This window comes from Thamnophis elegans, chromosome 1 (genome assembly GCF_009769535.1).
Source record: "Thamnophis elegans isolate rThaEle1 chromosome 1, rThaEle1.pri, whole genome shotgun sequence".
Classification (NCBI taxonomy): domain Eukaryota; kingdom Metazoa; phylum Chordata; class Lepidosauria; order Squamata; family Colubridae; genus Thamnophis; species Thamnophis elegans.
Window position 1 is genome coordinate 90,462,143 of NC_045541.1, and position 15,386 is coordinate 90,477,528.

The 15,386-nt window shown below is 41.2% G+C and overlaps 1 protein-coding gene across 1 annotated transcript in view; it reads right to left on the reverse strand.

Annotated features, from left to right (window-relative positions):
- The window catches only part of LOC116518963 (spondin-1), a 340,455-nt gene extending 329,455 nt beyond the window's left edge, over nt 1-11,000 (reverse strand). The window contains exon 1 of the mRNA XM_032232542.1: nt 10,242-11,000. Within this exon, the coding sequence (XP_032088433.1) occupies nt 10,242-10,479 (238 nt within the window). The 5' untranslated portion in view covers nt 10,480-11,000. The remainder of the gene's footprint in view (nt 1-10,241) is intronic.
- Between the last annotated feature and the right edge of the window lie 4,386 nt (nt 11,001-15,386).

The window sequence follows — 15,386 nt, forward strand, 5'->3', positions numbered from 1 at the left end:
AATGATGCCTTGGTAGGAGATGTCCTTAGTAATTTGCCAACTCCAATAAATGTTTTAGAAAAGACTTTTTTCCAGACAATATGAAGATTTTTGTCCCTGAAAAATAATTCTGGTTTAAAGTTTATTCAATATTTTTCCAGTTTTTTTGTGATTTTTTTTTAAAAATAAAGGATTTTATGTAGGTGTGATTGAAACATCTACAGTTGTCTATATGAGATGTCCAAAGACAATGTTGCTAATCTCTAAATACTAAAGTTTGACCTCAGCCTCATCTAACTATTCAATATAATACACCTGCAATTTCCACAAATGACAATGGCTTGAATCCAGGATCTTCCATCTAAGGAGACAAGGTTCTTTCTCTCTGTAAAAGATGTCTAATCCAGCAAGTAATTACTGTCAATTGAATGAAGGTAACATTTGCTCCTCTAACTGAATCTTTTTTTTATCTACCATGATACCTGAAACTCTGGGTATCACAACTAAGAAGACCCTTCCCTGGATAATTATCTATCCCCAGATGTTGTCCATGAGCAATACTTCAAGCACAGATGTTCCAAAAATCTCAAGTGATCCTTCACTTATTAATATAACTAACTAGAGAAAGCAACAGATGATTTGAAGATTATCTCATTGTTAAGAAAGGCCTTGGAAAATGGATCTGCATGCCTCCCAAGCCCTCTGCATGCCTCATTTTTTGCAAGCAAAAAAGTGGGGGAGGCATGCAGAGCTTTGGGAAGCTTGTAGAGTGCTCCTGTGGTCTGGGGGGGGGGCAAAAATGAGCAAAATGGCTTGTTTTTTTGCTCATTTCTGCCCTCCCCAGCCCCTAGGAGCACTTTGTAAGCCTCCCAAACCCTCTGCATGTCCATTTTTGCAAAGGTGGCAGGGTTTTGGTATAAGACACACCCAGATTTTCACCCTCTTTTTGGGGGAAAAAGGTGCATCTTATACTCCGAAAAATAGGATAACAGATAGTTGAGGATTTATCTCTTCATTGTCTATCTGATCTAGAACTTAAGTCATTCTGGGAAATTTTAATATCTCAGATAAATAATAGATTTTTGCTAAAGAAGTATATTCACCATGGTCCTCTCATATTTTAATATTTCTGAATACTACATTGGGTCATTGACAGTTGTATTAAATAAACATAGGTCTGTGGTACTTAATTTATTTAGGGTTTTTTATTAAGTGAACAGCAAAACCAAACAGCTAGAAAAATATTAGCCACATTTTCACAGAAATCCAGTCTGATTACTTTCATTCTTCATGGTAAAGTTAGTTCTCCTGTGGCTTTTTTTTTTTGAAAGCTAAAATTGGGCCAGTTCATATCATTTGCAACAATTTCCTCTGTACTTCTTTCTAATAGTTCACATTTATTTAAATCAGAAGCATCAGAAAAATGGACAACATTGAAAAAAATCTGGCCTGCCAAACAGCATTAGTTGTACTAGATTTGGCTATAGGAAAAGTAACTGCTATTAGAAACTTCTGTTCCTGGTTAACTCCACAGTAGCATCAAATTCATATTTAAGTTTGGAAACCAAAACTTTGGGAGAAAATATTTAGGATACGTGGGAATCTTACCAACATGATTTCTCTCAATACTTTAATGTAGGACAGTCAAAACAACCTAACATCAGTACGCAGTATCTACTCATGTAAGTCATCTAAGAAGCTGTTTGTTCTACAGTCTTTATAAGGAGCTTTTTTATTAACATATGCCTAATGATTTTTGCAACTACTTTGCATTGAAAATTGAGTCAGTTCAAGCCTTAATTCAAATCCTGTGTATTTAAATGTTGCTGAATTAATTAGTTCCAGTTGCAAATTTCAAAATATTTTTTTCTCTCCAGTTATAGGGAAGGTGGTAGCCAAAATAATCATTGAAGCAGCTTACATCAGTCCTTCTGATCCTTTTTCTTCTCTTCTTCATCCATCTCTCCTCCTTTCTTTCCTACTTGTCTTCTTTTTAAAGGTTGTACTGGTCTCTCCTGACTGCTTCTTTTCCTGAGTCTTGGAAACTTGCCTATTTATTTTCTTTGTTGGAAAAAATCTTCCTTGATTTTTCTGTTTGTCCTAACTTCTAATGTCTACTCTTTTCCTTTGTATCTAAGGTTTTTAAGAGAACAGTCCTCCCTTAATTCCCCTTTCACCTCATACTAATTAATCTTAGGTACTCCTTTCAGTAAGGTTTTTGTGTACAGAATCTACAGAATCTTTGTTGGTGCATGTTGCTAAATATTTTATTGGTGATATATTGTCAGTACTGGTGCTAGTAGACTTATTTACTGTATCACATTTGACATTATATGTTTAACTTCCCTTGGTATTGTTGCTGTAGTATTTCAGGGTTTCAATCTGATCTTTTCACCAGATGTTCTGAGTTTTGTGAAACATCTTCCAATCTTTTCTATTAGCAGTAGGGTTCCTCGGGGTTCAGTGTTGGGCACCTTAGTATTTTATTTATATATGCTTCCAACAGTTTTTTTTATTTAAATATAGCAGTTCAATTATCATATCTATGTTGATGACTTCTTCTAGATTCATTTATCTATCACTGGTTTTTTCCCTTTTTGGTTTCAAGACTGCCAGCTGTGGGTCTCACCAGGTATGAGGAACCTCGGAGTCTAAATTAACACTGATCTTTTAAAAACTGGTAAAAGTTGTAATTTTCATTTAATGAATATTCATAAGATATCTCAATTCCATATTACAGAGATGACTATGCAGGTAGCATTTTCTTTGGGTCTCATGTAAATTATTGTACCTATCTGTTTCTTGGGTCACCTCATTTAATTTAATTTGTATCTGGAATACTGGCACTCATAATTGAAGTTTGAAGTTTTGTTTTATTTATATGCTGCCCTATTCCCTGCAGGGACTCAGGGCGGCGAACAACTCAAATGGGGAAGGGAACATACAGAAACAAGACAAGTATTTTTTTTAAAAAAACAACCACACCTGTTGAGAGGGGAGGGGAGCTCATCAACCCCAGGCCTGCCGACACAGCCAGGTTTTAACGGCTTTTCGGAAGGCCGGGAGAGAGGCAAGGGTCCAAATCTCCACGGGGAGTTTGTTCCAAAGGGCCGGAGCTGCAACAGAGAAGGCCCTCCCTTGGGTCGTAGCCAGATGGCATTGGCTGGCAGACGGGACCCAGAGAAGGCCGACCCTGTGCGATCTAATGGGTCTTTGGGAGGTAATTGGCAGCAGGCGGTCTCTCAAGTACCCAGGTCCAATACCATGAAGGGCTTTATAAGTAATAACTAGCACCTTGAAGCGTATCCAGAGACCGATTGGAAGCCAGTGCAGCTCGCGGAGGATAGGTATAACGTGGGTGTATCGAGGTACACCCACAATCGCTCGCGTGGCTGCATTCTGGACAAGTTGAAGTCTCCGAATGCTCTTTAAGGGCTGCCCCATGTACTCTGGACCTTTCTTATTTTGCTCCCGTATTTTTCTTATCAACAGTATAATCAGTAGTTTGAATAGTCATGTCAGCATAATACAGCATCAGGCTGGTGGTTTAGGAACGTATGTATTTGATCCAACTACTAGGTCACGATTAATACTTTTTCCTCTGATGGAAGATTTTTCTCACTTTGCTCATTCTGTAAAACTATCTCCCTCCCCTCCCATAATTAAACTTGGAGTCAGATCTCTTAACATTTAGAAAAGCACTAAGCCTACTGCTTTTTCTTGAGCCCCTGTGAAAGGTAGTTTGCTGTGTAAAGCTAGTTTAATAGGCTTTAAAATTTGGTATTAAAAGTAAAAGTAAAAATACCTTAATTTGAATTTACAAATGTTTTACTTTATTATACTAACAATTATATCAACATCTGTATTGTGCTTAGTTACAAGTCCATGTTAAATAGATATGTTGCTGCTACTATCAGTACTACTCTTATTAGCTGACTCAGTTCAATTGTTGTGCAAATATAGCCACTAAATTCAGTAGGAGCTCCCCAAAATCTCCACTTCTTAATCAAGCAGCTAAATAGTATAGATTTAGCCAGGATAAAACTAATTTTGCTAAACTTTGGTCCTTTGGCCTACTTATTTATTGGTTTTATACATCCAGCCATCTTAAATATATATTGTTGGATGGCTGACAATAACACACATTCTCATTCTCTCTCTCTCTCTCTCCCTCCCTCCCTCCCCCCTCCCTTCCTCCATCCCTATCTCTATCTATCTATCATATCCACATACCCCCCACACACACACGTGTGTGTGTGTGTGTGTGTGTGTGTGTGTGTGTGTGTGTGTTGCATTTGTGCTGATAAATAAATAAAGGGAGACTAGTATAGATCTATTTCAAGCTATTTAGCTCTCATCAGCTAGCCTTACTGGGATTTGAACCAGGGCTGTATTACATATTAGGCAGTTATATTAGCCACTAGGCCACAGGCTCTCCTCCTTTATCATGTGTGTGTTTATGTATGTATGTATGTATGTATGTATGTATGTATGTATGTATACTGATAAATAAATAAAGGGTAGTACATACATATATTTGAACACAAAGTTAAAAATAATCATAATACATAATACAGTAACTGAGGCACCACAACAATCTCACAACATAGCTGCACCTATATAGGGTTCAATGACCCAGTCCAGTTTCTGGGAAAGACCAGGTCCTCACACCCTTGTGAAGGACTGGAGCCCTCTGAATCTCAGGGGGAAGCTGTTCCATAGGACAGGTACTATGACAATTAACATTAGGTTTAAGAGCTACTAAAAGCAAGAAGAAACCTGTAATGATCAGTTCATTGTCTAGATCAGAAAAATGCATTTGTAGCATCATCCACTGAGGGATGGCTCTATGTATTCTTCAGAGAGAAGGAGGAATTGAGTATACTTTCCAATTAGTTGTAGTAGTGGATATTGTAGAAAACAATCCCAAATGCAGACAAACAAGTCTGCCAAAATGTGATATCTCACATATCTTACCATCACGTAGAGAATAGTAGGCTGCAATAAAGTATGTCTTATATATCTCCCCAGTTATCCATGCTGATGTTTGCTGTGCTTAATAACCCTTATGTTTTCCCAGTCTAAGGTAGATTTATCAAGCCTGCAGGGAAATGCAACTATCTTTTTCCATTTGGTGTTGCTCATTTTGTCATATGCTCATATACCTGGGGGTGGAGGTGGAAAAGAACAGCTGTAGTGGCTTAATTTTCACTTGGCTACTCTGCAATTTCAATGTCATCTTGGGACAGAAAACTGACTAATGAACCCCACGGCCAAAAGTCCCCTTGATACAACTAACTAAGGGGATTGTTTTAACTCTATGAAAACTGTGTCTGCTTAGGGATAAATCTTATCTGTCCATGGTCTAAATGGATCAACAGATTCTTTTTGGAATCCTCTCATCCCACTGGCCAATCAAGCCAGTCACATGGACAATAGCTTAGAGTTACATCCAAGAGATTGCAGGGGGGAATTTATTTCTCTTCTCCTTTTTCATTCTGGCTGCAATCACCTTGGATGTCGTAATCTGGGATATGAGAAGTAATATGAGATCACCCAAAATTTAGACGACAGGAACAAAAGCAGAAGCCAGCCACATCCTACTCCCAACTTCCTCTCTCTAATTCTGTTATAATTCTTTTTTTTCTTTTGAGATCCTGTATTTCAAACCTGAGATGAATCAGAATGAACTGTATTGCCCCCATCTAGCTATCATCCAGAATTCTGCAGCTCATATTTACTAAATCTATCTATCATGGGTTCTTTCTGTAGAACCACAGCTCTGCAGAACAATTCTTTTACTGTGCAACTCTGCACTACTGGTTCCCTAGATGAGCCAAGAAAGACATTCCCATTGTGGAAAGGACTAGTTACAACCCTTGCTTTTCAATGGAGTTGACATTCCTCCTGCCATTTGCGTAGGAAGGATCCATAATACTATATCCTCATGTAGTAGATATATGCTGTATCTACATATAGTAGATGTACTCTGCTGTCAGAGTAGATTATACAAGGTTCCACTCGATACTGGCAGGCTGCACATATAGTAAGAGTAAGCTTGGACAAAATCCCAAATCTTGTAGTTAAGAGAGTCAAGAAAAATATAATTGGTTCTTCTTTTTTCTCCCATTGTAGTACTTCTTCTCCTCACTTCAAAATATCAGAACTCCCACAATATTCTGCCATATATTATTACTAACGTCTTACTCTTGGCCTTTCTAAACAAACAAAAAATAAAAAACCAGCCCTATGATAAAGAACATCAGTGGAAACTGTTAAGAAATAGAAATAATGTGCATTATTGTATATAAATAGATATTATATAAAGCTATACATTTGAAGGTACTTTTGCTCAGCCTGCATTCACATCTTAATAGTTTTATTTGCAGTACAATTATAAACTATTGTGAAGTGTGTTACATTTTAGCCAGATGTAAGGCCATCTACACTCATGATGCTAACAAAGTTAGTATAAAAGAGCCCACATTCACTTATGCTGGTTCTTAAGAGATAACTGAGAAGTGGTATAGGTACTTTGCCTCAAGAGGCAAGAGGAAAATGAAGACCAGCTACAATAACATAATCACATATATGTCTATGCCAGCAAAATGTATTTGGTGAAGCTCATCTGTAGATAGGATTGCAGCCTCAAATTAGCTTTATTTGAAGGGATGTCTCCAAAATTATTGGACTTTCCTTCATGTATTGCCAGGGGTGTTTCCTACCTTACATTATATTTGCAAGGTGAGAGAAGGTGCTGTTGTTATTTCCTGAAAGATGCCTCTCTGTCACATTGTAACCTTTCTCATTTTTTATAACAGCTTGTCTTTGGATTTAATGGAAGCCAAGGACACTAGAACCAATGGAGAGACTATTGCATAATAAAAGACAGGACACCAAGATACTTTCATCCACCTAGGAACTAAGCCTTAATGTTCTTCCCAAGCCAGTTGTAGATTGTAATGTTTACCCTTCCTGGCCAATTCTGTGGCATCAAGAAATGAAAGGTTGGTGTAGGGGGGCTGCATGTGGGCATCTCCATAGATGGATAAACAATTCATTTTATCCCTCTCTCTCCACTATTGGGGATCAAAATCAAAAATATTTGTGGCATAGAAATTAAAGGCAAAATTTCACTCAATGTTTCCAGAAAGTTCTTCAACTGTTTATCAGGAAGCTAGGTTTCTTGTTAGCTTCTCTTCCCCCTCTCTCAACTCTTTCTGCAAAGTTTCTCTGTATGCACTCTCCAAAACCCAAGATTTAGAGTACAATAATTTCTGGAGCACTGGGAATGGGGAGGGGGGAAAGAGGAAGAGGAGAGTCTGCAATATTCCAAGGATCTCCTACAAAATGATATTTCTTTTTATTGTAAAAAGAAAGTAACCACCCACATTTTTCCTAGAAAAAAATTTTTTTGAAAACTTTTGGCTGTATCTGAATCTTGAGAAATGCAATGTGGTGAGTTGCTAACAATTTCTGTTGGCTGGCTCTTTCAAATTTAAATTCTTTTGGAAAAAGAAAATTACTCTTAAACTTGGATAAGTATACTTGGATAAAACTAAGAATGGGGTGGAGAAGACTCTCCTTAATTTTGGACAGGAAGGAGACTTTCATCATCTACACCATTATTTTTCCATTCTCTACCACAGATTAACACACAACACTGAATAATATTAGATGATGGGTGTATGGTAGTTTCTCTCACTGCTACAAAATAAACTTGGTGAATTAAGCTGACCACCATTGATTATTAAAGGTTCCAGAATGCTTCCTCATATTGTGAACTCTGGGTGTGAACATATGTTCATCTGTGCCAATGTCTTTGAAGGCTAACAGCCTTAAAGTTCCTTCTGAGCTTTAGAAAAGGGTCCATAAATGGATTTATCTAATAAGGCACCATTGGTGGAATGTGAAGAGTTGTATGCCATACTTCTGATAAATGGGCTTCTTTCTTTTCACCCCATTCCCAATCCAAGATTTTGTTCTAAGCGGACACAGCTCTTTAACAAAATTTATCTCCATTTTCAATGCAGATCAATGTCTTCTTATAGGCCTTTCTTCACAAAATTGTGTACTACCTACACCTCCTGGTAACTGAAAAAACAACAACCCAGCACAGGGTTGAAGTTGAATGAGTTGTGCTAATGATCTGCTTGACAAATGAAAGTGACCTATGGATAGATCACTTGAGGATGAATTTCTTATCCCAAAACAAGTGATTGTCAGCTAAGCACAGCAGCAGTGCTATAAACAGGGAACCTCTTCATCCCTGTTCTTTCTGTTTGAAGAAGAGCTTCAGGCTCCAAATCATGATTTATTTTTCTTAAAACCCCACAGGATGACAAAAACACCTGGGCTATTTCTTGGCATCAGGATTTTCCCACTAATATCCACAGGCTCTGTTGCCTATATTTCACATTTCCCATCTTATTCTAAAGAGCATTTCCTTGCTTCCTGATAATTTATAAGCTGTGTAACCTCAGTTTGCCCTTAATTGAATCAGCTGTTCTTGCTACATTCTTTGCATTTTGATAGGTTTCTGGGAAAATCATATTTTTAAAAAAGTATTACAGGGAGAAAATATGTTTCCATACAGTATTTAGTGTGATGTCATTCCATATTGTATGACAGATACTTGTTAAATTCTTGTGACAGCTAATAAAAATAAAACAAAGTGACAATATTAAAGTGCTATAAGAAACAAAGTTGCACTGAACAATATTTTTCTTATGCTTGTTCCATCTGGCTAAGTTTTAAGAGATTTGTGGAAGGATTTTATGTTTGTTATTTTTTTGATACCACATTCTTTAAAGTGCCAGGAGTTAGAACCACAACCTCTAACTGTTAGCGAACATGTAAAAAGTCTTTTATTGCATTTTGTTCGAAATTTTCCCAAGTTTGTTTTAGGAGCTTGACACATGTTTTCTTCCCATCCAACAACTTTTCAGATAAACCAAATCTTCATATTTGCAGCTTAACAGCTGCATAAAAGAAACCTCTAAAAGGCAGGAATCAAGTTGAGATATTTAAAGTTGTACAAAGAGAGTATTTAAGTTTTTTCCCTATGTTTTGCTTCAAACTACTTTTATTCAGCATTTCCCCACCAACCATAAGATAGTACTCTAATCACAAGTGGTTTATTGCTGATAGGAATCTGCTTTTATAAGAACATGTTTTAAAAGAGAGCAATTCAGGTCTTAGTTTAGTTTAGTATGTCTCATAGGAGATGGATAAGTTATTTTGGTTGCTGTTTTATTTATCTTAGCTATAGGTTAAAAAACAGTAGGAAATGTAGCGCCCCCAAAATTATTTCTACCACCAGCACTTTCTAAAGGAAGAAGTGATGACTTTAGGTTTAGGACTTGCTAATTCTTCCAAAGAACGTTTTAAAAGATCTAAACAAATTACATGTTGGATCAGAGATGTTAAATCTGCTTATCTCAGGATGAATCTGTTATGCTGGCTGAACAAAAGTGATTTCTCCACTGTTTCATAATGGAGAATCCCTTATTCTCCCACTTATAGTTATTTAGATTGTTCTTAAGACTCCCACCCTCAGGAGGGACAAATCCTACTTTTTTTTCTTAAATACTTCTTTAATCCATTTCCTAAACCCCGGGAGGAATGAATGTTGGGATGGGGGGGTGATATTTAATTTCTATACTTTCCTTAAAACTGTCATTGCATGCTCCTGAGCACAAACAGAGCGCCCTGCCTTCATGCTAAATAGCCACCCCCAGCGATTTCTAAACAATAAACAGGCTTGGCCCCTTTTAGGAAGGGAGGAGGAAGGGGGTGGAAAAGGAACCACACTTTAAAGCAGGAAAAAAAGGGGGGTGTTAAAAAAAACAACCCGGCGGCGGCTTCCAACAGCCTTCTTGGCCGGTGTGCAAACTTTTCCTATTCCTCTATTTCCCACAGAGACCATTGCAAGCCGAGGAGGGAATCTCCCTGGCCAACTGTGAGATAAGGTACGGCTGAGAGAGAAGGGTGCAAGGGGCGATTAAGGTAAAAATAATACTGGCGCAGGTAGTAGAAAAGCTGGCTTCCCTTAAACCCTGATGGGAGCAGAGGGAGATGAGTAGTAGTAGATATGACCTCGGGAAGAATTAGCAAGAAAGAAAGAAAGAACAAGTGTTCTGGATTCTGCAACCAAAGGGAGTGGGGGGAACAACCCCGAGAAACCTTACTAGCTCCCCGGCGTTTACTCTCCCCACGATCAGGCTCTGGGATCTTCCCAAAAGCTCCCAAGGTGGACTTACCCCGGTAACTGTTCCCGGGCTTGTAGAAATCCGGATCTCCTTCCACGCGGAGGCTAAATTCATTATACCCTTCTCTCCTCGTGCCTTGGGCTCTCAGAATCCGGCTGCAGTAGCCTTCAGATTTCGAGGCTCTCTCTAAGGTTTCGTCCACCAACGAAGCCAATGTCACCAACGGGAAAGTCCAGGCGAGCAACTGCAGGGCTCGGAAAGCAGCCGAATAGCGCCGGCAACGTCCCATCCTGCGGGCGCCTCAACAACTTCGCAAATAAAAAACCAGAGAAAAAACCGCTGGGGCTGAGCTGTGGCTGCCGAAATCACAAGGCGAACAGGTTGAAAGGGATGGCTGGGGAAACCCCCCCCCCCTCCAACACACACACCCTCCCCGCCTTTCCTTTCTCGGCTCCGGAGAAAGCGAAGCGAAGCCAGGAAAACTAACCAACGCAGCCTTCAATCAGTTGCAGCTCAAGGAGGCTTCCTCCTCTCCTCTCCTCTCCTCTCAAGCCTGGGGAAGAGAGAGCGCGAAAGGCAAAGGGGTCCTTCTTTTACACGGCTTCTTTCCGCTCGATCGGAAGGATCCGCTTAAGAGCGTCTTTGCCAAGGCAAAAGGCGGAGGGAGGGAAAAGAAAGGCTGATCTTGCCCAGCTGCGAAGTGAAGTGCGGTTGTTGGGGTTTTTTTTTTTTTCGCAGACCTTGTAATTAGCAGCTCGCTGGGTGTTTACTTAAGTCCGGCTCAGTTCGCGGGGGTCGGAGAAATAGCAGAGCTGGGTGGTTTGGTTGCGGGGTACGGCGCTGCCGTCTCCAAGACGCGAGCGTGCGTGCGTGTGTGTGTGTGTGTGTGTGTGTGTGTGTGTGTGCTTGTGCGGGCGCTTGGATCGAACGGCAGAGCCTCGGAATTAATCACCTACATTCCTGTCTTCAGTCTATAGAAACTCCGGAGAAAAGAGCGAGCAGGAATGTTCTTATTGACCGCTCTCATTTCTCCCGGCCACCACTAGACACTGCAAACATTTGTTGCCGCCGGTTTCTCGGAGCAGGTTGACCCCGAGGTAGTCACCCTCCGTGACATTAAGTCTTCCCTTCCCACCGTGTCTAGGATCTGGCTGGCGTAAAGTTTCCGAAGAGCAAACTTTAATTGCCTGGAGAAGAAACGGTAGGGGGAACGCAGACCAAAAGGACTCGCGGTAGTCTCTGCATGCTACGCGTTCACATGGTAGTCAATTCCGTTGAAGGATTAAGGAGACTTGCTGCAAATACACTTGGGGCTGTCGTAAATTGGAACTTTTAAGCTCCAATCGCTGCTCCGTGACCTAGTCCCAAAGGGGGGGGGGGGGTATTACCCTAGCCCACTCCAGTGAAGCCCCTCTGGAATTGAACAATCACTTCCATAGCCTCCCCCTGGAAGAAAATATACAGACACTCACAAAAGAGCATTCATCAATAATTTCTTTTAAAAAAGAAGCACAACCCAGAATTCCTGTGCAGGAAAAAAAGTATTCCAGACTTCCCTAGGGGGGGGGGGGGGGAATGGTGCATATTGGTGATAGGAGGTTCAATTCTTAGGTGAACAGAAACTATAAATCTTCAGACCAGGCAGTCAGCCTAGGGCACTGATGGCTAACCTTTTTCTAAAGGTGTGTGCTATTGCGCGCACATGCATACCCATTCACCTGCACATGCATGCATGACCCCCCACACACACACCTGCGTATGTGCGCACAACACCCGCACATGCGGGCACCCCCCCCTCCACACAGTGGGGAGTTTTTGCTCTCCCCAGGCTCTGGAGGCTTTCCTAAAGCCTGGGGAGGGCGAAAATGGCATTCCCCCCTTCCAGGTCCTCTGGAAGGTTGAAAAGGTGGTGGCCTTCCAGCTTCAGCGTACCTTGGAGGAAGCTAACTATCTTGACCCCTTCCAGTCCGGCTTCAGGCCCGGCTACAGCAAAGAAACCGCTTTGGTCACATTGACCGATGATCTCTGGAGAGCCAGAGATGGAGGCCATGCGTCCATCCTGGTTCTCCTTGACCTCTCAGCGGCTTTCGATACCATCGACCATGGTATCCTTCTGCGACGACTGTGGGAGGTGGGAGTGGGAGGCACTGTTTTGCAGTGGTTGTCCTCCTACCTCTCGGACAGGTCGCAGTTGGAGTTGGTGGGGGGGCAGAGATCGTCCCCGAGGCCCCTAACTTATGGGGTGCCACAGGGCTCGGTCTTATCCACCCTACTATTCAACATATACATGAAACCGCTGGGCGAGATCATTCGGAGGCACGGAATAAAATACCATCAATAAGCAGACGATACACAGTTGTATTTGTCCGCCCCGTGCCAACTCAATGAAGCGGTGGACGTGATGAGCCGGGGTCTTGAGGCCGTTAGAGACTGGATGAGAGCTAACAAACTGGTACTCAACCCAGACAAGACCGAGTGGCTGTTGTGTTTTCCTCCCAACAATTTGGCCAACGTTCCACCACTCAGGCTGGGGGGGGGTCAAAATTTATACCCCTCAGACAGGGTCCGCAACTTGGGAGTCCTCCTGGACCCACAGCTGACTTTTGACCATCATTTGTCAGCTGTGACCAGGGGGGCATTTGCCCAGGTTCGTCTGGTACGCCAGTTGCGGCCCTACCTGAATCGGGAGGCCCTCACAACAGTCACTCGAGCCCTTGTGATCTCTAGGCTGGAATACTGCAATGTGTTCTACATGGAGCTGCCCTTGAAGAGCATCCAGCGACTTCAGCTAGTCCAGAATGCGGCCGCGCGAGTGATCGTGGGCGCACCACGGTTCGCCCACATAACACCGATCCTCCGTGAGCTGTGCTGGCTACCTGTTGATCTTCAGGTGCGCTTCAAGGTGCTACTTACCATTCATAAAGGCCTCCATGGTAGTGGATCTGACTATTTGAGAGACCGCCTTCTGCCAATTACCTCCCTGCGTCCCATCAGATCGCATAGAGTAGGCCTCCTCCGAATTCCATCCGCCAGTCAGTGCCGACTGGCGACTAAGCGGAGGAGAGCCTTCTCAGTTGCAGCTCCGATGCTTTGGAACGATCTCCCCATGGAGATTCGCACCCTCACCACCGTCCAGACCTTCCGCACAGCCCTCAAGATCTGGCTATCCCGTCAGGCCTGGGGATAAGACCTTAACTTTGCCCCACCCAAATGCTGAATGAATGTTGTGTTTTACTGGTTTATTTTTTTTTTATTCACATTTTTCTTTTTTTTCTTGTGTTCTGTCTTACACTCCCTCCCTATTAATTGTAAGCCGCCCTGAGTCCCCTCAAGGAAAAGGACGGCCTATAAATGTCAATAAACATAAACAAAGAAAAAAAGCTGGCCCATGCCAGAGCTGAGGGCTGCCATGCCCACAAATATGGCTCCACATGTCACCTGTGGCACACATGCAATAGGTTTGCCATCACAAGTCTAGGGAAGTGTATAGATAGATATAGATAAATAGATGATTGATAGATAGATAGATAGATAGATAGATAGATAGATAGATAGATAGATAGATAGATAGATAGATTCATTCATTCATTCATTCATTCATTCATTCATTCATTCATTCCCTGGAACACAAATCAAAGATGTAACTGAGTACCTTACTAAAATAATCAACACCCTGAATTACTACCCCTTTCTTCTCCTACAAGTGGGGACCAATGATACAACAATGAATCTGAAAAGAATAACAAGAGATTAAAAACAGCTAGGTAAGAAATTTAAAGAATTAGGAACACAAGTGGTGTTTTCATCTACATTTCCAACCAAAGGCCAACATCCAGATGGAGCTCATCTGACAAGAACTGGAAGCAATATATTCAGAAAACAACTGGCTCTTATCAAAAGGGATTTAAAGTAAAATTGAGGGAAGGGGAAATCTTCAGTACCTTTAGAAACTAATGCCAAGCAAAAAACACTAGATAACCAATCACATAAGGAGGGAAGAAAGAAGTAAAAAAATTAAAATGTAATGAAGTAGAGAGTGATGGAAAGGATGGAAATTTCAGTTACAAAGTAGGAGATATAAGAAACATACCCAAGATCCATAAAGGACTCAAATACCTATGCACTAATGCTCAAAGTTTAGGGAACAAACAGGGTGAATTTGAAGAATTAGTACATGAAGGCAGATATGGCATAGTTGTCATTATTAAAACTTGGTGGGATAAAACTCATGTCTGGAATGTACTGGTAGGATACAAACTATTCAAAACAAACAAACATAGCAAAAGAGGAGGTGGAGTTGCATTGTGTGGTTGTATCATGATTGGTAGATTGGTGCTGGCTGTGTGCCCGTTGTTTTGTGTTGTAATGGCCTGGGTGGTGGGTGGGGCTTGTTTGTTGACTAGGGCTGGTAGGTGGAAGGTAGCTTCCTGTAATTATTCTCCTGTTAAAGTGTATATGAATAATTAAGGAAGAATAATTATGGAAGCTATCGAAATAGAGAAACACCCCCACAACATGAATAAACATGCCGATACCTCCCACCTACCAGACATCTGGAAACTAGTCAACAAACAAGCCTCACCCACCACTCAGGCCATTACAACACAAAACAACAACGGACACATAGCCAGCACCAATCAGCACCAATCTACAATCATGATACAACCACACAGCCAATCAATCCACTTACTGAAACAAAACCAGCACTCCATGCATCCCCACCAAAATGTATAGAAAGACAGCAGCTCCAACCATGCTATAAGCCAAAAACACCATCCTGAAGATGGCGAGTGAGACCTCACCGAAGATGGTGAGTGAGATCTCGCGAGGGAGGCCTTGCCAAGACAATCTCAATCTTACATGGGAAAAGACCCGGATACAACAAGACCAGCATACTTACACCTGTGGAAATCTATAAAAATCACTATAGAAATACACAAAACATCTTAGAATCCATGAGTCAATATAAAAAAATTGAAAGCCCTATGAAGCGGTATATAAGTCTAACTGCTATTGCTATTGCTATAGAACTGTGGCAAGAAAGGTGGTAAAATGGGGCAAAACTCAGTTAACAACGTTTTGCTTAGCAACAGAAATTTTGGTCTTAATTGTGACCATAAGTTGATTATTAAGCAGTGTTTTATTTTCAATATTGGAGAGATTATATAGTTATTGACTCTAACAGCCTCAACTTAA